The sequence below is a fragment of the Rhagoletis pomonella genome, unplaced genomic scaffold (genome assembly GCF_013731165.1).
Source record: "Rhagoletis pomonella isolate Grant_MI unplaced genomic scaffold, Rhpom_1.0 Rhpom_scaffold_00005, whole genome shotgun sequence".
NCBI lineage: Eukaryota > Metazoa > Arthropoda > Insecta > Diptera > Tephritidae > Rhagoletis > Rhagoletis pomonella.
The window spans coordinates 74,124,922-74,149,109 of NW_023458559.1; the positions used below are offsets into that span (position 1 = coordinate 74,124,922).

Genomic DNA, 24,188 nt, shown 5'->3' on the forward strand with positions numbered 1-24,188 from the left:
GAACAAGTGGGTCAAGCTTACCCGGCAGTGGGGCCAAAGTAAACCTAACCGATACCAACACCATTCACGTCCTCAGGCAAGTCGGTGGTGAGCCTCGATAGTCTTGGGAACTGGATAACCTGTCATCTCCGACTCTGTTACAAGAAATGTTTAGAATGATACGCCTCTAGACACCTCTAGAGGCAGGCTCGGCGATACGGAAAACCGTGCCACACCGTCTTGGGCAAGTTGCGTCGGTCAAGTGCCTCTACCAAAACAACCTCAGTTTCTATGTTCTGACTACTGGTGTCTACCCTTCTGGCTAGCTACGCCGAAACCGCTTCCAAAGTGATAGGACCTTCGAAGAGGACTATCAAACCAGAAGAAAAGCTACGACTGTATTGACAGGCTCAAATACATGAAGCAGCATGACCGGCGGACCAAATCAACTCAAGGTCTGGGCAGAAATTTTCCTGAAGGTGCAGAGTAAAAAGCAAAGTCGATCTTCAAAAGCGAAAACTTTGCAGTGTAGGACGCAAGGCCTTCAAGAAAGCTAAAGGCCGTCCAAAGCTCTAACGGCACAAAAAGTCCTTTGCCGAAGTGACGAGTGAACTGCCCGTCCGTGCTGCGATTGATGGCAACGCCCACGATGTCACGATCTGACAGCATAACTGGGAACTAAAAACCAGGAAGTGATTGCCAGTGTACCGAGAAATTTTTGGAAGGAATTCGGAACCTCCAACTGTCTGAATTTGAGCTGGCAATCTCAACAAATACGCTTATAAAATTTCAGCACAGCCCTATAAGACCGCAATACTCGAAGCCAGAGTTGAGGAGCTTTAGACCGGTGCGTCTTAGAATGCCTTCGAAAGAGAGGAACTTCCCGAACATGTCAAGGGAGTAATTCGAGATTATTATGACGATTCATAAGATGTGATGAAGCTGATAGTGCTGGGAAATTCGAAGCTTCACAGCCTACGGGCTGCGAAGTAGAAAGAAGCAATAGGCAGACGTAGAGTGTGCGTCAATTACTTGAATCACTTTCTGCCTTACTTAACCTTAACCTGCTTTTAAGTACCCATAAATCGGAGAATGATCTCACCGACGAATAAGCAAGGTCCGATGTGGAGGAGGTGGACAGCTCTATTAACTGCGAAGTTGCATCCAACTTTGACATGGTGAGTGGTCTTTCGAGCAAACCGCCATAAAAAATTATACCATATCGCCGAGCGCCACAAGTAGCGTTGATGTTTGGCACGTTCCTCCATTATCAGAAGTGCAAAATGTAGATTTTATGGTCATAGGGCGTTTTCCATATATGGGGAGAACGAAGAGGAAATCGTTCTCATCTTGGAGCCTTATAGCATCCGATTTCGCATTTGTGGGTTGAGAAAAAAGTATTATCAAGTGATCTACTTATCAGATAATTGAAAATCAAAGTCATTTTATAACTAAACTTAGTCCCGCATAGGTAAGAGCAAGCCCCTCTCAACGTTGGGCGCAAAGTTGAAGGTTGTCTAGTTTCGTAGTTTAAATGTTGCAACATTAGAGGATCCTCTAACAGCCGTGGGATTCGCCTTTCAGACTAATTGAAGTCAAATAAAAAAAATCCAGCTAAATGTTTACTTCGCCGTTATTAATTGACATCAATATTTACCTTACAAGAAATACTAAATAAGTGGTCATGAAACTCTGTATAATATCATAAAATAAATGTGCTTGAATACCAATCGAAACTCTATGTTGATTCAGCGTAGAGCATTTGTATTTCTATTTCATCTATCAGCATTTATATCCAACCGAGGCAAAGAAGTTTTACTTGCCTTCGCACTGCTAATTTTACCATTTAGGATTAAGGTGATCTGAGGGCTGAATCTGGTTGGTGGGTTTGTTGGTTGGTTGTTTGGCTGAAGTGGCGAGTTTAACAACTCCAATTAGTATGTACATATGCGTGGTGTTTTACAACCGCTACTCGCTATCTATGTAACATGAAAAAGAACCACCAGATGTCCCTTATTTCTCTCAAATCCAGCATGTAGAGTTCAAGAACTTAAGTAGTTGCAGTAGGTTAATGTCACTTATGCCTGTTAAACCATAGTAGAACGGTTTGCCTAGAAGTCTGATTCTAGTCTTACATACTACTGGGCAATTACAAAACAGATGCTCCATCGTTTCTTAGGCATCTGGTGAATTACAGTCCTAGTCTTGCAACATAGATTCCCACGGCCTGTGTAAACGGCACTTAGTCGAAATAAATCCTAGACCTAAGAACTCCTGTGCCTCTGAGGCAACCAAAGTCGATCCGTTTCTTGCTAGCTCGTTGCCCATCTCATTGCCATGATTTATGCTGTGGATCGGCACTCAGATCAGTGCAACGTCATGTCTATCAGCTAAAGCCATAACGTTCTCTCTGTACTCTTTTACTATAAGCCGAGAGCCTTGATCGCTGCCTGGCTTATTTTGCACTCCTCTTCGATACCATCCGCCTGAATAACACTAGCCGAATTCGGTACTCGAATAGATTCTTCGATTTGGAGGTCAGTTGAAAAAATTCCCGCTCCTACGCCACAATACATTTTTGGCCCATCCGGAAAAATAGATGCTTCAAAGCATTTAGTAAAAATATTCTCCTTCCCCTCCATCCTTAGTGGAAACATCGTTTTTCTTGAAGAGAAGCGAAGGACAGATGTAGTCAGATTTTTCGCGAATGACATTCAATGCTTCCGTTGGACATTATCTGATCGCCCCAACACAGTAGTTCGTAGTAGAAATCGTGATTTCTATAAAATTTTCTACTCTACTAAAGTACTATGCATGTCGGTCAATCAAAGATCAAATACCTTTTACTGCCTGCAATGGCTCCTCGACAAAGCATAAAAAACTCTAAAAAAAATTGCAGTTAGTTTAATACCGCTTTGTGGTTTAAATATACGTTTTCAATTAAATTTAAACGCTTTTTTATAATCGTATGCACACAAAATTTATATGTTGCTGCGGTTACATTTCAAAGTAAATATGAACCGTATAAATAAATACTATTACGTAAATACGCCATGGCCATTAACCTGAGCCACATAAATGCAGTCAAAGCAACATAAACTTAATTAGAAATGCTGGAAAAAGTTTAAGCAAATATAATTTTTTGGTTGAATGCAGTTTTTGTGCATACTTGGGTACAAATATGTAAACTTACACACATGCATGCATGTGTTTTTATTTGTACTATATGCAGCTATGAATGCCAGTTGGATTTAGTATGAGCGAATGACAGTATGGCATTTAGAGCACCAACAGGAAGACAAATAGCTTTTTGCATAATTGCAGATGGTAATTGAGATGTAAGCTGCATAAAGTTTGCACATAAATAAATGTATATATGTATGGATATTAGGGTGACCCAAAACTTTTGGCTTGTTTTATTCTTTTTGCACTCTTCTCGATGTTTTTTGTAGCTTTTTGGTAAAAAATTTTGAAATATAAGGTTGCCAGATATTTGAAAATTTAAAATACATATTTAAGTTTCTTTATGAAACTAAAAGCGTTTAAAGATATTTAAAAATAATTCAAAACGGCGTTGCCACCTTTAAAAAAGAAATAGAATAATGATTATTAAAAATTGAAGCTTATTTAATACCACAATATGGGAGTCACACGAAAGGGTGTAAGCTTTGGGCGAACATGTTTTTAAATAGGGTTGCCACCCATCTGTTAACTAAGATCAGGTAATTATATAAGTTAAGTGAAATTCTGCAATATGCATTATTGCATATTCGATAGTTTGACATAGTAGCGACGATATATCGCACTCATTTTAATTTTATAGATATGTAGGTGCCAACTCTATCCAGAAATATGTAGCTTTATTTTAGCACCTTTGAAAGTCATAGTTCGCTTAACCGCATGATTGAAAAAAAATTATTATAGATAAATGGCAACTCGATCCAAAAATATATGTGAAATAAAGTATGTATTTTCAAAAATCTTTGCTGGGCGTGCATAAACCTTCCATTTGATACCCATATTGTGCTATTAAAGAAAGCTTACACTTTTATTAACCGTTGTTGTATTTTTTAAAAGGGTGGCAACCCCGAACAAAATTTTTTTTTAATCTCCTCAAACGCTTTTAGTTATGGCGAAGGAACCTAATTGATTTATTGAGACTTTAAATAATTTTAAATTTTCAAATATATGGCAACCCTATTTTTCAAAATTTTTTTTTCTACATACCCGCAGAAATAATCGAGTAGAATGCAAATAAAAAGACAAACACGCCCATTGAGCTGTTCTTGCGTGATATGGTTATGAAAACATAAAATAACTAATTTTGGTATGTAACAGATAAGATTATCAGAAAAAATACATTTAGTAAAATGTTTAAGTTAAATAAGCCTCATAGTGTTATTTTTTGAAGACTTCAGAAGAGAAATAGTCTTATTCGAGCAAAAATAGTAATTTTTGAAGATTTTTAAGCAATGCTACGAGAAAATTTGTTTTCTTCATGTAAAGTAAATACAACAGGATTTCAAAAAAAAATAAAAATACGTGTCTCCTTATTTTTGATATTCTTCTGTTCTAGGGAAAATCAAAATGTGGATTTTCCTTTGAATTTTTGGGCCACCCTAATGTATATGCGTTAGTATATAGGTATGCATGCGTAAAATGCACTAAACACCAAAACAAATAGTTATCTGTAACGCATTGTCAGCCTCTCCTGCCCATACCCTGTTTGCAAATATATACATATGCATGTAAGCAGACAAAATGTTTGACATAGCAATAATACAATATCAGCAGCTGAGGAAGCAGCAATGATACAAATAAAACGACAACAACTGCAAACTATTAAAACAGTTGTATGTATATGTTATTGCTACAAATATAGAATATTGCAATAACTATTTGCATTCACTTGCAATACGAGTTGTAGTAGTATGTAGTAGGAGTAGCTGAGCAGCTGCGTCTAACGCGCATATTGTTGTGCTATTGCATTGCCAAAATATTTATTTATTTGCCAACAGCAGCAGCTGCCACTTCAATTTACTGAAACAATAATAGCAGCGCACACACACACGCAAGTATATACATACTAACAAAATGAATAACCTTTATTGAAATGTGGCTGATAGTGAGCTAAATAAAATGTGTTGCATGTTGCATGCAACATGGCATAGATATTGAATCGCTATCACCGCTGCAGCCCTGGCAAATGTCACTGAATAGGGGACTGATCACAAAAGCGCACACACGCATACCCATAAAAATACAGCAAAAGCGCTACTGGCAAATTTTCATTGAATGCTGCTACCGGCTGGGTCTACTGGGTGTCTCTCTGCACATTTGTGTATATAAGTACTTATAGATATAAATGTATTGGGTCACATGAAAAGTCTTTGTGAATTTTTGGCACCATGTGGCGTTGATGCCTATACATCTGGCAACACTAATCCAATTGCGCTAAGCTGACGTGCGTTTGAAAGGTGACATCTTAGCCTAAATTTTTAGTGAAGACATTCTCCGCTCGGAAAAAAAGTGATATTAATTCGCAAATTAAATGCTGTGAGCAAACGCCGCAACCAGGAGTGGTTTTATCGAAGCCGTTGCGGAGATTTTGATGTCAAAGCTGCACCTTGCTCTGGTCGGTCAGACACTGGAAAAAGTCGCTAAAATAATGCAAATGATTGAGCAAAATTGGCATGCAAGCTGTTAGGAGATAGCGGGGGCACTATATAACAATCTGATGACAGTTTGAAATCATCTTCAAGGAGCAGGCTCCTCAGAGAAGAACAAAGTTTGGGCCAACTCGGCCTTCTACTATACACAGCTGGACCGTTTGAACAAAGCAATCAAGAAAGGGCGATCGAATTGCCTAATAGAAAAGAAGTTGTCTTCCATCATGACAATGGCAGGCCACACACATTTTTGATGACTCTCGTCATTTGTTTCGGTCTCGGCAAAATTCTCTTGATTGTGTAAAATTGGCCCATCTAAGAGTTGCTGAAAATCACTTGGCCAATAAATCAAAGCACTTCTATGAAGCTATCCGAAAAATAGAAAAAGCTCGTTGATAGTAATCGCCAATATGTACTTGATTAAAATTGATTTTAAATTAAGATTTTTTCTTAATTCACGGAGACTTTTTTTAGACCCAATACATATACATGTAAGCATATATGTATTTAGGATGAAATTTGCATAGTGAAAGGTGCCAGGTGAGCGGCCGTGCTTTCAATTCTCTTGTGCATATATTCCTTCATGTCGGTCGGGTGCATAGCTTTTGTTGTTTTCGTTGCCTTCGATTTTCTTGTTTTTGTTTTAGTAGATTGCCAACTCTATTCCGTTGCTGCTAACTTTCTGTTATTGCTTCCTGCCACAGCAGACTTGCGTTAGTTTGTTAATTTTTATTTTAAACATTTTGGTAATTGGTTTGATGGGAATGCTGTTTTTGGCCTTTGTAGAGTTTTGCTCTGCCTCTGGCCGAGGGCAATTCCGAATTTCGCTCGTGGTTGATAACTAAAAATAATTAAAATACGTAAATATTTTATTGTACGACTCACTGCTATTACAGACGAGTGGTTAGATGCTCGTATCAATCGATGAGACCTAGGTTAGATTAACAAAGCAAGGCAGTCGACCTTTCTGCCATTAAAAAAGCTCTCAGGCTTCCATTGTTCCGCTTATTCTATTTTAAGTATTTCCAATTAATAAAAAAATTACTAAAAAATCTAATATAAAATGAGCTAAGCAAAATAGCAGACCCTCAATATCTGTAAGCATTACTGAGTGAAATATTCACCCAGTTTCTGATGATGGATTTTATAGTCAAAGGCGGGAGTTTCATAACTGCCCGAGGGACTGTTAGCCTATTAAAGGCCCAGTTAGAATGTTTTCTAGTTAGTTGGACAGATGCTTTATTCCCAAATATTCTTCTATGAACCGGCCCTTACGAAAAATAAAGCGCAAATGTTTCCAAATACAGCTACATAAGCTGTGTCTCACAGTGGTGCAATAGTTCCAAGATAAATAGTTGAAAAGTTGGCGTTTAACATAAGACTATCGTGGCTGTAGCTGCAGATACCTAACGACCTAGTAATTCAAGGGGTCAAGGTTCTTGCTGCTGTCAAAATACGCGAGGCAGTGTCCTGGCTTAGGGACTGTTATTGGCTAAAAATTTACCACACGTGTCTAATATTTAGTCACACCACACGCAAAGTGCCCCTGGCTTTAGCTGAATGGCACGATAATAGAGAGAAAAATTCTATAAAATCTGTAGGTCCAGGTGAGCATCGTGCCGTACCTGCGGCCTGAATGGCCCTGCATTAGTGTGACTTTTAACGGTGTACTCCAGTTACGTGGCGCCATCTGGTTTTACTATTTAGTTTTCTCTGGATACTGGAGTTCTGTTTCGGATGATCTCTCTCCTCCCTTTACTCTTCGAAGAAATAATTATAAAAAAGTAAACGAATCTGTGTGCCCTATAACAGTGGGCAACAGCCAGAAGTGTACTGGTGCCCAACGAAATCGTAGCGCAAATGGCGATCGCAGTTGATGAATCGGCCCAACTACCACGGATGCTCTAATGGACGAAATGGGCTTTGGTACAAATGGCCTTCTCAGCAACCCGGCGGCCATGCATGTCGATATTGCCAACCTGGACTTTGGTTCAAATGGAAACGACATGCAAGCATGCACATATTTACGAGAAGGAAGCGCTCTTATCGTCACAGCCAGAGGAGACTAATACTTCAATGAGAAAGATTTCTGGAGCAGTAGTCAGCGTAAGCGATGCCAAACGGCTAGCCATACTTGCGATGGCAAAAGGATAGGCCGAACTGGCATTGCAGACTGCCGGGAAGACTAAAGTGAACCATTCAGTTAACTCCAGTTCTTCGCCTGTAGAGTATTCCACTAAAAGAAAACCAGCACCAGCTAACATAAGGGCCTATGAGGGGCCGAGGCCACAAAGACCTATTAGGTGGACCTGGGTAAAGGAGTGAGCGTAGTGTTACTCCATAAAGAGTACGATTAAACACTTCAGGACTTTCAGGCGGCAATCCTGGAAGAGGTAAAATGGCAAAAAAGGGCTCTGTGACGCGCAAGTTCACCGGATACTCCTTTCCGTCCGGCATGGATGTCGATTGATTTTGGAGACGCAGAAACGCCGGTGTGACTGCACACGGTATCCCCAACTTTGAAACGCTATGTATCGTTAGCAGTTTCTTCGCCATTCGACCGCCGACAGTCCATCGCCGGGCAGAAAGACTTATCAACTTGTCGGGTTTTTTTCTACAACTCAGCACGCTGGGAGAAATTACCTGCACAGTTCGCTGTCCTACCAACTCAAGAGATATGCCGTTTTCTTTAATATCTCATATCAAGCATTGTCTTACAAATTTTGAATGTGCCATAAAGAAGGCTTAAGAATTTTTCCTACTGGCTACCGATACTCAAATTGACTTATTAAGGCTAAGCCAAAATAATGTACAACAAATCATAGCAACAACTTTTCCCGTTAATCAAAGCAGAACACTTGGCCCATTTATACAACATCACGTACGCGTAAGCTTTTCTTATGAATAACTAATATTTTTTTACCTTTATTTTCTAAATAGAATTTTTTTCAATGATTGCTTTATGCAAATAACCTAAAAAATCTACGATATTTTGCTAATACATACTCGTATATATAAACCCAAAATATATTTTCATTATGGACTTTCAAAGCTACCAGGTATTTATGTTGGCTTTATTTTTCATGAGCGTTAAGCAATATTGGCTAATAAATATGTAGCAGAAATTTTTTTATTGTCATTTTTTGATTTTAGTTTATTTATCTATGAAAATATTTGTAGTTTTCATATGCATATAACTTAAATTGAACAAATATTACCAAAATCTTTCGGGCAGACACAAAAACCAAATTTCAGTGCTTAGGCGCTTATAAAGTCATGCAAAATTTTATTTGTTTACCTAAATGCCCGTACATATTTGCAAAAAAGTAATAAAATATAATTTGTGGCAGCAAGCCTTGAAAATGTAGACAATAAGCAAGCAGTGCAGTAATGCACTTCCAACAACAATACCTGCTTCTCCAACTAAATGCAGTTTCAAGTGCTACTAGCAACTTTGCAACACTTTCCACTGTAATTATTTGATATTTGTAGTTAAATATTCACTCATGTGTGTATAAGTGAGTTTGTGGGTGTGTGTGTGTGTGTTTGATTCTTTCACACGGTCAAAGCCATAGCCGTAGGCCCACATTTTACGGTTAGTCAGAAAAAGCTTTGTTGCAAACTGGTACTCAAATAAGCCGACACATATATATGTATGTATAAAGCAGTGAGGGTAAAGTGTAAGCGAGCAAGCGTGTATGTTTGTATTTCAGTGTACATACGTATGTATGTACATGAGCGCACGGTTACTGTGGTTGTGCAACCTCGATTAACTGCAGTTGCAGCTGAAAGCGAATTTCGTATCGATTTTGGTGCGCCTGAATAAATATACACACATACGCTGGTACGCGCATACACACATAGCCTCACTTATCTGCATATGCATAAAATTTCCCAGCACTCAAAGCTTACGCACAATGTTGGTTGGCTACTCTCAAATATTTGCAATTTTCATACTTTATATTCGCACATGCATTCATATAAGCCACACTTAAGCTCTGTAACTGTATTTATACTTTTTTTTTTACTTTTAACGCAAATAATTTCAACCTTTGGGTACGTGGAATTTCGGTTGGTTGGTTTGACTCGAATTGGAATTTACTTTCAAGTTTATTGGTCAAGTAAAAATTTACTTTTCCGTTAAAGCTCAGCAAAAGAGTATGAGTGTGTGTGCATGTGATTTTTATTGGAAATTTTGAGGTGCATTTGTACAGGGCCGTCTGTACATAAATTGTATTAATTCAAAAGAATGTGATAATTTTCCTTAACGCATACAGTCAGATACAATCAGCACGGATCGGAATGTATTTCTATTAAAAAAAAATGTAAAATATAATAAGAAGATATGATTCTGATATTTCCGGGCCCTTGAAAAAGCCCGGGCCCATGTGGGGATTCACCCCTTTCCCCCCTTACTTTCGACAGGACAAAAATTGGACTACTCTAATATACATGCATTTTGTTTGGGAAAAAAATGTCATCCTAGCGAAGGGGGTACCCCCTTAGATTTTTTCATTTTGATATTTGTAATTTCTATACCAACTTTCAATTTTCTACTATAACCGGTACAGGGTGTTCATTTACCTTGAAATGCGCTACTGGATCGCTGTGAAACTGGCAAAAACATTGGAGATTTTTATAGAAAGCTTCTGTTGCCATGACAACTGAGGCTTGTGATATAATTTAAATCTGAAATATTCTTAGGTTGCTTAACCAATTGTGTGATTAATATATGTATGTACACACTACAGCTAAAGTAAAATATGAGCACCATGAGCATCCTCTAAATTTATACTTAGAAACGTAAAGTTTGGTATCAGCATCTCTTTAGGCAAGAAGAAAAATTTTGAAAGGTGCCCGAAACTCCATTTGTCGGAATTTTTTTTTGCACCAATCTAATGTGTATGTATGTAAGTAGGGTTGAGCTTCCATGCTCAATACTGGATAGCTGGTAGTTTATAACTAATAATAACGTTATGGCATGTATATACTATTTTTTTTTTGGAGGTCTTTCTTACTCTGCAGGATTTATTTAAAAAAAGTTATTTATATAGGTCAGTTTATGTCAAATCGATCAGTGGTTGGAATCGACCATTTTTGATTTAGAAGAATTTTAGTTCGAACTTTTATTTTATCATATAACGAATTTTTGCCAAAAAAATTAAATCGAATTTTCAATATTTTTCGAATTTTGCAAGTTAATTTTTTGCGTATTTTAAAAACTATTATAGGTAGTTACAAAAATTCTTCTGATCTCGTTTTTTAGGTGATATTTGGGGCTGCAAAAAAACCGAGAAATAAAAAAATACAGAATTTTGAAATTTAAAAATCCTTAATAAATTAAAATAAATTAAAAAAAATAAAATTTTTTTACATAACTTTATTTAGAGTGCATTTTTTTTTTCAAATTAAAAAATTTATGTCTTAAAAAAACGCCTTTAAAAAATTCAAGGCCTTTTAAGATCAGTTTAAGGTATTGTATGGAAAAGTGAGCCAATTATTTTTTTTTAATTTTTAATTTTCGTTCTTACCATTTTTTTAACTAAAACCTTCATTATTTTTATTTTTATTTTTTTCTGATTTTTTTTTTAAATTTACATTTATTCTTTGTAGCCCTTAATATCACCTTTTAAATAACACCCGCACAATGTTTGCAACTATAATTAGAGATATTAAAAAAATAAACTTTCAAAATCCCGGAAATTGTGAAATTTAGAATTTTGTATAACTTACGAAAAATTTTTTTATTTTTTTTTTACAAAACTACGTTATGTGATAAAAGAAAAGTTCTGACAAAAATTCAGCCAAATCGAAATTGGCCGATTACAACCATTGTTCGATTTGACAGAACAAACCCGTATATAGATCATAGCTACGAGAAGAATTTGAAGTCCCTGGAAAAATCGTATGAACTTATAAAGTCTGTTTGTTGCTCTAAATTACGAGCATATTTGGAATCAGGATGTTGAAGTGTAAGCTCATTGCGCTGATGGTATCAGGTAGTTAGATCAAAGTTCTGCATATTTTGCCTTACACATCAGCAATCAACAACTTGTGACCGTTAGCTCGGAGGAGGATGATGGCCGATTCTCCGCCACTCCTACTACGAAATATACAACTCGAGCGAGACGGTTTCGACCTAAACTCGCGGCACACGTGTTGTCGAGGGTTTGAAAATTATACGAAAATATTATAAATTAGACAAAAAATTATGTCCAAAAATGTACAAACACATGCTCTGTTATTACCTGAAAAAGCAACTTAAGTTTCATAATTTCCAATGTAAATTTTTTGACTGGCTAAACGAAATTAATTTAAGTATAATATTTCATGGTTTGAAATTTATGTTTTTATTTTCATTTTTTTATGTACTAACATCTTCATGCTTTTATCTATTTGCCTTGATGTTTAATATGTCATCTTTTATACATACATATTTGCACAATACATAGCATTTTTTTCGTTATCCAAGTCGAACTTTTCTTTCGCACTTGAGTGAGTATTTAATTTATTGCCACTTATTTCATAGGTTATTTATATACAGTTATATTATTTTGATCTAGCATTAAACTTTGACATTGAATGTGATATTCCTCAAAATGCCTTAGTAACTACTTGTCTGTCAGCACAAAGTTTGAGAGGGAAGTAAATAATCGTAGTCGAATGAAAATTAAAAAGTTCCGCATACGACATGACGCACACAAGTAATCAAAAATAACACAAGACTGAATGTATTTACTTATGTACAAATATATGTTCGTAGTTACAACCACTCACATACAAAAAGTTCAAGGAACTACTTATTTTTTGTAGCGAAGCACTACTAAGTTAAGCAACTAATGTATAAAACGGTATAGCATACATATTGCACCCTAAATCAAAAACAGTCACAACTCAAAAAATTTCAAATGTTCAGGAGAGGCAAACAACTCAAGCAAAACAAAAACAGTCTTAAAGTAAAGTTAAGTAACTAAAGAAAATGGTGATGAAGAAGAATATTTTGGCGGACGCTAGCTATATGGTCTGTGAACAGTTTTATGAAAAAAAAAAATGAATTTTGAAAAATTTTGAGTTGTGACTCTTTTTGACTTAGGTGCGATGTGTATGTATTAGCGTTGAGCAGATGAAGTCTAAATTTGTGGTAAGTATACTTGAGTCTCACAACTAGTGCAGAGTTTACTTTTTCATGTTATCTAAAACCAGCTTGTAACCAAAATATTGAACACAAATCGATTTTTTCGAGAATGTTGCTTTTTATTTTAATTCTTTTTCCAAAACCAAACTCAATGGAAGAGTTGGTAGCAGATCTAAATATATAAATAGGTATGCCCGCAGTGCTGCCCAATTCAGTCTCCATTATATAACGATGTGTCGGTAAATATGAATTCATTCGAAAATATATACAAACATATGTATCTGTCTCGAGGAAACTTAGCAGCTGCAAGCCGAAAATTCCATGTCAATAAAATTCAATGTCAAGCGGCGCTACGTGCGGCCGTTACATTGACCAGAATTGCTAACAAACGGGATAAGTGTGCAAGGATGAAAGCATATAAACATAATTCTTGTATTTTCAATGTTTCCCAAGATTTCAATTCGTTTAGTTGGCCGATAATCTACACACTTACAAAGTTTTATTTCTTTTGCCTACGCTCAATGTCGATAAAGTCTCATTTCATTTCAATTTGTGTAATCAAAATAAGTCAAAAAGTTTTTCATGCTTAAGTTGATTTTATTTTTTTTTTGAGTCAGAATTCAAGTTTTTGGGTGAAAAGGGTATTTATTCTGCTTATGACCAATGAAGATTTCACGTACAAAAGTACACCAAGTACTGTGCTATGGTGGCAAAAATTTGTGTTAGTACAGGCGACGTGATACGCCCAGTAAACAAAAGTCTTCAGGTACAAGCGCGAAAAAACGAGCTTAGAACATATCATACATACAAGTATATATTAAATATGTATTTATTTTAACTACATACTAGGTTGTTCATTCTGATTTTCTTATAAGACTTGAAAATGTGCAAAAAATGTATGCCAACGAAAAGTGGATATAGAATACAGATTTTATTTAGTTAAAATTGCTATTGTATTGGAAAAGGTGGATACAAAATTCTTTGACCATTTGCCTTTCAGTTATTTCGTGTTTATTATTTTTTATTGGTATCTAACAAAAACCAGGAAAAGTTAAGAAAATTCGACAAAATTTAATACAAATTTTTAGCTCTTTAAAAAAACTTCATAGAAGAATTCTGAATACGCAGTTTGTAGCCCCTTCAATTTTAGTAATAGCTAGGGCTTACTTTTGGCTTATTTTTGGTATTTTTTTGTGGGAGTTGCTCATTTTCTCCATACAAAAAAAAAAATTTACTTTGAGTTACCTTAAACTTGCACTTTATTATACTACTAAAATTTAACAACTGAATGCTCAAAAAAAAAACCTGATCAAAAAGTTGCAAATATTGATCAAAATTATAGCGCACAGTGAGGCGGAGTCAATAAAAGGTGATAAAAATATATTAAGCTTAATTAGTGGACAAAAAAATATCTATATAGGGGCTTTTCGTGGTGTGGAGTAAGAATCTGGACTTAAAATGGTAATTTTTGTAGAGAGTTGCCACCTGTTTAAAAATTCAAAACCAATTCAATTAACAAGTCAAATTAAATATCTGAATATTGGTGTCTAACGAGAGATGTTTACGACAGCTTTATTTACAAGAAACTTTTGATGAGGATTGCCATCTGTTTTGGAATCCAAAATGAGTTTAATTAGAATGGTGATTAACTATTTTTATTTGAATGTCAAACGAGGGAGCTTAGAAACATTATTTTTAAAAAGATTTTTCAAGGGGGGTTTCCATTCGTTTAGAAATTAAAAATCAATTTAAATAACAAGTCGAATGAGTTACTTGAAAACGGATGTTAAGCATGAGAAGATAAGAAGAGCTTTATTTCGAAAATATTTTCAACGGTTGCTTCTTTAAAAAATAACAAAATTTCTATAATTTTATTTTGCTTTATTTGAATTTATTTTTCTTTACAGTTTATGCACTGTCATACAATATTCCTCAATTTCTAAAATTTACATATCGTCACTAGACATGAATAAAGACGCGCGAGTGTTTTGACTGCAAAAAAGAGCACAGACAAAAAAAGTAGTTCCGAAAAAATACGCTTAAAAAATCTTCTGCGAGGAAAGGCGCGTAAACATAGCCTTATAAATGGCCCAGCACTTTCACTTCAGCATCATTCCACAAAAACGCTTTGTCGAATTCGTAAACTTTTACACCGACAAACTTGGCTGACCTCGAAAAAAATTTTTTTGTTTTAAACTCTTTAAATTTTATAAACTTAAAAAATTAACCATAAAATTTTTAATTATTTTTTAAATGACTTTGTATAAATTTTAGGCTTTTGTACTTACTTTCGGAAGAATAATCCATTTTAGTGAATTAATATTGTTAAATTTCTCCAAATCTTGGCGTATTATAGATTCCGCATTCCAGGTTTTGCAGTAAAAAAGTACTTTCCAAGTTTATTTTAATCTTATTGACCGGCGAAGCTAATATAAGCTACACTATTGAATCTCCAATAATTTGAGCCTTGGTTTAAGTTTAAACTCCACTAGAGAGGATCCAATTACGATCAACCTAATGTACAAACAGTTTTTATACATACATATGTATATATTTGTATATCACACATGCACACTTAATGTCCCATACGTATTTATTTAAGGCGTCCCAGAATGTGCAGCCACACCGTCAGATTCTAGTAAAACCACAAAAAGATTGCCAATAAATTTTTTCACGGTCATTCTCTCTACATACATACATACACACATTGGGCATAGTATACCTCGCTTTGCTGTCATAAAGTATTTGAAATTGCTTGTATGTATTTATGTGACGTTGATGGCGTTGCACGTTTCAGTTGTTCACAAAAAAAAAAAATACTGCACCAAAACTTGAAAGGTCACCAAAAAGTACTTATTTACAACTACAACAAAAACAGACACGAATACGTGCTTAAATGTGCAGAACCACAAGCTAAAACATACAAGCTTACGCACATGCATACATCCATATGTACTTAAGTAAGTTTTTATGTGTTTGCGTTTGCTTTTTTGTGACCAACATCATTGCCCCTTTGTATGCTCGCCATTACTCATACGCCCCGGTGCACCGACTTACGTTCGAGTGCAGTGAACTCAGTTGAAAGTACATGGTTGAGAATTTTGATTTGAAGTGGGCATGCCACTGATGTATTGAGTCTGATGTATATGAGTCGTTTTCTTTTTGTAGCCTTTGGGTCTACGTTTTTTTGTAAGTATGTATACGTAATTGCATTCAAGGGATATCACAAATAAAAGTAAATAGTTTGTAGACATTTACACTGCATTTTTTCACTGTTCTCGCTAAATCTGTGATTCTGAATAGAAAAATGTTTTAGTATGTGATGTAACTTTGGTTGAACTGATTTTTTTGGTAATGACATGTGGGGTTATGTTTTGTCAATTTCTTAGAAGAAAACTAGAAGATATACGTATTGAATAAGTTTTAATTTAGAGTTTAAATTTAAAAATATTAATTAATTAAATATAAGTAAAAAAAATATTGAATACAGACAAACACGAATAGACCTCAGGGTTGCAAACTAAAACTAAATTGAAACAAAGTATAGGCTTGCGATTTGCATATAGAAGGACAAAAACTAAAAAAAGTTATATTTGGCAGAATATTAAATGAAGTATGTTTAACAGGGTTGCCAGCTAAAATAAAACTGAACACGAAATTTATTTCGATAAACTTTAAAATAAAATTAATTCAAAGGCTTTTTCATTTGGAAGCAAAAATACAAATGTACTTTGCTTAAAACACGGTTGCCACCTATAATCAAAATTATAAAATACATAAGCGTACCTTATGGCAACTAATCAAAAAGTAGTTAAAAAAACGTTGCTTTAGACATAAGAAGCCAACTATGTGAGTAACAAAATTAGTAACTAGACACATTTCCAGCATAATTGTCTTCTAAATAGTCAACGAAATGTGTATAGGAAACTTTAATTAAATATTAATTAGAATTGCCAGCTACCTTTTATTTTAAAATTAAAATGATCTACATTAAGAAAGTTATTTAAAAAGATTTTCTTAAAAGGTTTCAGGCTAAGGCTGCCCCATATACAAATAGTGAAAGGTGATTGCACAACCTTGTGACATACATACATAAATATGCCCATTAGTATATAAAATACAAGCTTATATGTATGTAAACGAAAACTGAGTCAGAAGCTTTTAGTGTGAAAATAAATTTAAGATGGCTGCTAACTATCTAAAAATTAAGGCAGATTAATGGTACAACATATTTTAATACGGATTTCAAAAAAAAGCGCACTGAAGAAATCTTCTATATAAAAAAATAAGTACAGTTTCCACGTTTTTCCCCTAAAAATATTTTGCAATTTTTTTTAATGAAGTCGAAAAGTTTTTAATTCAAAATGTATTGAAAATAGGGTTGCCAGGTATCGAAAAATGTAAATAGTTAAGGCATTTAAACATTAAAAAAATAGTAAAGCGGGGAAAAGCATTTAAATACTGATGTCAAAATTGCTGAGCTCAAGAAGTCTTTTATGAAAAAAAAATAAGCAGGGCTTCTACATTTCTATTACCCTAAGCAATTTTTCAACTAATTAAATAAACAAACTAAAAAAACTAAACTAACTAGCTAGCTAAACAAAATTTACATTACTGATAATTATGGCAGCTGAATGCGTATGGGTTGCCACGCGTCGAAAAATAAAATCAGTTACAGCACTATGCTATTTGAGTAAGGTTTAAAAAGCAGGGATATATGCGCTTAAGAGTTCTTTTATGCTGAAGAATTTTAAATAGAGTTGCCACATTTTCCTGAAAATAACTAGGTAATCCATTTTTTATTTCGGAATTATTTACAAAAATTATATGGAATGCAAGCTACTGCAGTAATTTTTAATTTAAAATGCGACTTCAAAACAAATAGCGTTGCCAGCTGTCGAAAAATTAAAAGAGTTGGAGCACCGAAACATGTTGTTATAAAGATATTAGAATTAAGGTGTTTAATAATTATATGTCACAAAAAACTATTAGATAGAGTTGCCAGCTATATACAAATTTCAAACTTATTTTCATGTTATTGGAATTTTTCGTCCTGATTTTGTTCTGCCAACATATTTGAAAAAATTATATCACATAAAGTCTGTCTAAAAAGTTTTTAATAACATTTTTGTTTGTAAACAGTACTGCCAACTATATACAAAAGAAAATAATTAGAGGAGTTACAAATTTTAAACAGAAAATTAAATATATGTATTCAGGCATTCGTGAGGAATTTGGTTCAACAATAAAATTTACTTAGTGTTGCCACTTTTTAAAATTTGTTCCTATTCTTTAATTCTCATGTGTCTGACATTTTCATATCAAAACAACTTTTTTTTAATCACAGACATTTTTCCCGCAGATGATTAGCTCGGAGGAGTTGCCAACTTCTTCATATAAAAATGTCATAGTATTAGAACTGTTTAGTAGATAAAAAAAACCTCTTGCCTAAAGGTATGCCACACCCACACAAGATGCCAGAACCTCAAATCATGCTCAACTTGCTTAATGGAACCCACGAAAACTTTTCCTAAGTTTATAAACGGCTAAAGGCGTAGGGGATTTGCATTCAGAAATAATTACTGATAATTACTACAGTTCCTCTTACAAATTTTTAATTTGCAAAAATAATTTTCATGTAAAAACTTCCATTCTGGTTCATCCTTTTCACTGAGTTAATTACCAACTCTTATTAAAATTAAAAGAAAGTAAAAGTAAAATTTCTAAACACGGATACATAAATAGGGGTATTCAACACTGAAAAGCAATAAGTAGGGTTGCCCATTTTCTCACCAAATATTTTAGTATTAATTTATTTTACTTCAGACAGCATTTACATGAGTAGAAGATATTTCAAACAGCCTTGGCAGTAAGCTATTGCCAACTTACTTCAATAGAAAAAAATAACTGATATATATGTAAACTTGTTACTGAGTTACAGCTTTAGTTGATTGCAAACCTTTCTCTCTTACTAAGTTTTAAAACATTTACTCAAAATGAGCAGTCGCCGATAAAGAAAACTCTACAAGGAAACAAGAAAAAATACCTCTATATTCGTCTATAGCTGAGGAGGAGAGCTGTGTGGCCAATAACCGCAGTCATTAAGTTACTCATACGACATGGCGGATACTAAAGCAGAAGCAAGCAGCTGCAGCAGACAAACGTAACTACTAATTTCGGAAGTCAATCGGACAGTTATTCAAGCAGTTATACCGCAGAATATGCTGGAGTTAGTTAGTTGTGGCAGCGAGCGGGATTGTTGTTGTACGAATTGTTGTCTTCATTGGTATAGTAGAATCGCATGGAAACAAAATGAGGTGATTCGGCAAAACAAAAAAATAAAAGTGTAAATTTACAAATGTATTAGCGGCAGCAGCAGAAGCAATCGCACTACCAGACACCACCAACTACTATCAACAGAGAAACAGCAAAGCAGTCATCAGCCAACGAGTCAACTTTTGCAACATGCGCTCGAATTGAAATCGAACGAAGCGAACTGACCTGGAAAATATGGAAACGTGATCGAAATATTTTTCTAAAAGCAGCAGCAGCAGCAACCACGTTAAAGGTAGCAGCAGTCTCCGCAGGCAGTCTGCAAAACGATGGAAAGTGTGAAAAAATATGAAAAATGTACGACATGCTTGCGCTGAGCGTGTGAGGTGAGATGGCAAAGCAAATGAATGAATGGTGAATGGTTGTATAGGTATGCTATTCGATATGGTGGTAAAGTGCCTGCGGATAGGTATGCTTGTAATGTGGCTGTTGCACGTCGCGACCGGTGATTTTGTGGCAATCGTAACAGCATTGAATCTGGTGCATGTTGAACGATTGGAAATTACTGTAAATGGTTGGGCTAATGGTAAAAGTGTTTTTGGTAAATAATCGATGTTAGATTATGAGATTTATGGATATATGGGCTTGAGGGATTACAGTGAACTTTCGAACCTATCCGTCCGTTGTTTTGATCCCAATATAGGTTATTTGAATTATAAATATTAAACTAGATGGAATCTTAATAAATACGTTTTGACAAGAAGTTATCGCAACCATGCGATAAATAATTTTAACTCAGTATAACTCAGATACTTCTTCTGAATTTCTTGCTGATGAGAAAGCTGCTCAAATTTACACATCCGTACTTCTTATTTTCGTTTGAGGATATTTTTAAACTCTTACTGAGCAATATGAATAACCCAAACTCTAGTATTCTCAAGCGCTTTTACGTCAGGAAGAATTAAGCGAAAGTTCGATATACGTGCGTAAAATACCATTTCCGCCTATACTTATACGATATGCATATATGTAATTTTACCAATCGCTTGCATTGCATTGCATTGAAGTCACATACATATATGTCGCGCTGTTGCCTTCTCCTGCCAAATTGTTAGACAGCTTAAGAAGACATACACAAAGCTAAGCGAAACTTTAGTGGCAGCAGCACTGCGGGTTATGTCAGGTGCTCAATATATACATAGTTGTTGGAAATATGGTTTCTATCCATTTTAAATCCAGTCACGCCATGCCATTGAAACTTATAGAAAAGAATGAATGCAAGTGTAGAAAGGTTTGAGGAATACGTACGTTTGTGTGTAAGGTTCTTTTATAACCATTTAATAGTAGTAGCAACAGCAGTGTCTGCGCAACATGTGGGCAAATACAGCAGGGATTAGGGCAAATGAATAGATTCAATTTTCAAATGTTGACTAAAAGGCTATGACAACGTGCAGGGGTAAGTTGAGTTACATGAAATGAAGAAACAAAAAACGCTGAAGTGGCTGAAGCCTTATGCGGCAGTTGGTAGACTTCAAGTGAATGCACCGCCCAGTTTCCGCAGGTGTTTTAATGCCAGTGGCAAACCAGTTGGTGGGTAATAGCTTTCAGTGCGCGACTGCCATAAGAAATTCAATTGAAAGCACATTAAAATAACATTAGTACGAGCACGAAAAGCAAACGAACGAGGACAGGATGAGCAGGTCGAAATGTACATAAGCTGAAGATCAAAACAGAGTTGGCTGAGATAAGCAAGGAGAGGAATATTGTACACATACATACATATAAAGCTTAACTATATCTAAGTAAATATATGATGAAGTTTATAAGCATGTAGACATGTACATATGTATTTAGGTAGTTAAATTTTTATGTCTTATCTGAAACTTATGCCACCCGTATAATTACGCAGAGTTGCCTACTCCATTCCCGCATTATTGCATGCAAAGCGAGGACTTCAGCTTCAGCCCAGGAGCCGATGTGACTATTCATGCCCAAGCTCCGTATAAACGACTGCAGCTCCAACTACTTTACTAATTTAAGATCCATTCGTAAAGAAATTATAGGTGCGGTGATTGGTAAGAGTCACTTCTTCCAGCCATCGTGTTCTACTATGAACACGATATTTTGTAATTTACCGGTCAGCTCATGTAAATTATTGTGAGAAATGCTCTATCTTTTTAGTTTCAGAATCATTTTTTTTTAGTGTACCTTTTTTTGTACCGAGGGGAAAGGCCTTGTCTCTTGCTATACATTTGCCCTTATAACGCATTGCAGGTCCTCTTAATTCTATTTTCCACTTTCAGTCTCGAATTCAATTATCCTCCGTAACTTAAGAGTGAAAGAGTAAAATTTCTTTGTTTGAATAACAGTGTTTGAATAATAATAAATACGTTTTTTTGGAAGAGTTTTCACTTAAAGTGTTGCCAAAAATTTAAATTTTTTTCGAAAAATAACAAAACTTAAAGCTCTAACAGCCAATTTCACGAAAGCAATTCAAGTGAAAAATGATTGTAGTTTTTTGAATTTTCTATGAAAATTGGCAGAAAATTAAAAATTATTTTTCATTTAAATTGCTGGCGAAATCGGCTGTACAAATTGTTTTTGGGTTTAAATTTTTTTCCAAATAATACATAGAAAAATCGGTATTGGATAAATTTGTATAAAACCGTTTGTTTTTTCGGAAGACTAAATTAACTTTAAAAATTTTAGCTATAAAATTGCATTTTTTTAAACTGCCGATAAATATTAAAAATTTTTGAAAACGTCGAAATTAGTCATTACAAGAATTTTTTTGAATTACATTTTTTAAATGTCAAATTTAAAAGTTTTTTTATAAATGATATTTAAGAAAACTTCACAAATATCTTGTTTTTCGAAATGCATAAATAATTGAATGTAGCAATTTTAGCTGGATATTTCCATATTTTACACAGAAACTTTAACTAATAAATATTTCAAAATTTGCTAAAAGTTTCAAAAGGTTTGCATGTACTGATTTTGTAGACTGGCTTTGATTTGGTTTTCCGGGATTTTTTTTTTATAAAATGTCAAAATAAATGCGGAAGACCAGTTTTTTTGTTTTAAATACAAAATATAAAAATTTTAGTTTGTTTCGTAGATTTTAAAAATCAAAATATTTTTTAAGCTTCGAAATAGCTAACATTATTTTAAGTTCTTAGAACTTAGGAAAAATATCAAAATTTTTAAATGTTCAAAATTTTCAATAAGTCAAAATTTGTAGAATTTCAAAATGACAACATTTTTAGAGTTTTCAAAACTTATCGAAATTTTCAAAATTTATCATATAACTCATTATTTTTGCAGCGCTATTTCTAAGCAAATTTTTTCAAAGTTGAGACACCGAACAAATTCTCAAAGGGGATAAACGTTACTAACCCTGAGATAGTTTTTAACCAGCTTCCATGTGTGTTTCGGATCACTATAATTTTGAAACGCCCACCGGAACGGCATATTACACTCAGCATAAGGCAGCATCTTTGTCTCTAAAATATTTTAAAATAAATATTGGTCCATTATACCTTGAAGCTTTTGAAAAGGGGCGACAAATTGATGCAGACCATTATTCTGGCGCCTTCATGCTTAAAACTTACTTATCTTACAGTTTCGTGGATAAAGACATTTATTATACACACACTGTCTAATGAACATTTTTTATAAATTTTTTTAGACTGAGTTTCGACCGAATCAATCTAATATGCAGAAGTAGAAAAGCAATTTTGTTAAGAGTTGATTCAAAATTTAAAACGAAAAGCATTAATCTAACGAAATTTGTTGCATTTGTTACGCACAAAACTGTTTGTACATAGTCTCATACATACATGCATATGTTAAGATAAACGAATAATTTTAGAATTTTCTAGTTTTCTTTGTTTTAAACCATAGAAACAAAACAAAAAAAAAACAAAAATACAAATGAAAAAGCAGCAAGGCTTTCGAATTTAAAGTTTTTTAAAGCAAAATTTTAATTTAATTAAATATTCCCAACTTGAATGTTAAAGCTTAACAATTGTATTTGCACACCAAGATTCAATGTAAAGCATTTCTGTTTGTAGTTAATACACTTGGATGTTTGTTTTTGATACACCTAGGACTCGCAAATTTAATAATTTTCATAAACTGAGGATTTTCACACATAATACTTAATAATATTTACAAACATTGTTTTATTCTTAGGACACAATTTCTTACTTCCTCTTAATCATCCAAGATGTTGTTTGGATATACATACATACATACATATTTAAATAAAAAAACAATTAGAAAATGTACATATGTGTAGTTTATGAAAATAAGTATGCTTTGCATTTGTACGTACATAGTGTACCTACATACATGCATATATTCACATTCAAAGGTACCCACGTCACGTATACGCCATGTCGAATGCCCTTAAGCTACATGCATACATAGCTTGCATTTATATTTGCTTATTCATACGCAGTTAAGTGATTGTAAATACAAAAACATATGTATGTATATTCACATGTATGCATGCAAGTGTGTTTGTTTGTTGGCTTAAAGCAGCAAATAAGTGGATATGGACGTGACTATTAAATTGAATAGGAAAATTTATTTACCAAATAAAATAATGGAATCAAGTGGAGAATATTTATGTATGCAGGATCAGTGTAATATTTTATAATGCATAGAAATTAAATTGCCACATATATGAATTTTGGAGAAATTGTGAAAAGTAAATTGATTTAATTAAAAACAGCAGGCACATGCAACGGCATGTGTGAAAATAAGAGTACATTGATGCCTGTAAATAATAGGTGGAAATAAGTGTGAACGTATGAAATGGCTGCATACCTACATACATGTGAATGTTTAAGATTTGAGATTAATCCTTCATGGTTTTGTAGTAAGCTTTTAAATTCACTTCAACTTTTTGAAATTTTAAACAAAGATGTGTTTCTTCTGAATAAAAAATAAAACTAAAATTAAAAAGTAATAAAACAATGAAAAAATAGATTAAATAAAATAAAACAAAATTTAATAAACTATAAAAAAAAACAAAAATAAAATAAAATAAAATAAAATAAAATAAAATAAAATAAAATAAAATAAAATAAAATAAAATAAAATAAAATAAAATAAAATATAATAAA

The 24,188-nt window shown here is 34.0% G+C and overlaps 2 protein-coding genes across 2 annotated transcripts in view; one reads left to right on the plus strand and one right to left on the minus strand.

Moving 5' to 3' along the window:
• Positions 1-15,090, minus strand: part of LOC118740207 (mucin-5AC-like) — a 38,746-nt gene extending 23,656 nt beyond the window's left edge. The window contains exon 1 of the mRNA XM_036471705.1: positions 15,072-15,090. Coding sequence (XP_036327598.1) covers positions 15,072-15,090 — 19 coding nt within the window. The remainder of the gene's footprint in view (positions 1-15,071) is intronic.
• A 4,437-nt stretch (positions 15,091-19,527) lies between these two features.
• Positions 19,528-24,188, plus strand: part of LOC118740208 (flocculation protein FLO11-like) — a 59,791-nt gene continuing 55,130 nt past the window's right edge. Inside the window, exon 1 of the mRNA XM_036471706.1 lies at positions 19,528-19,657. Coding sequence (XP_036327599.1) covers positions 19,528-19,657 — 130 coding nt within the window. The remainder of the gene's footprint in view (positions 19,658-24,188) is intronic.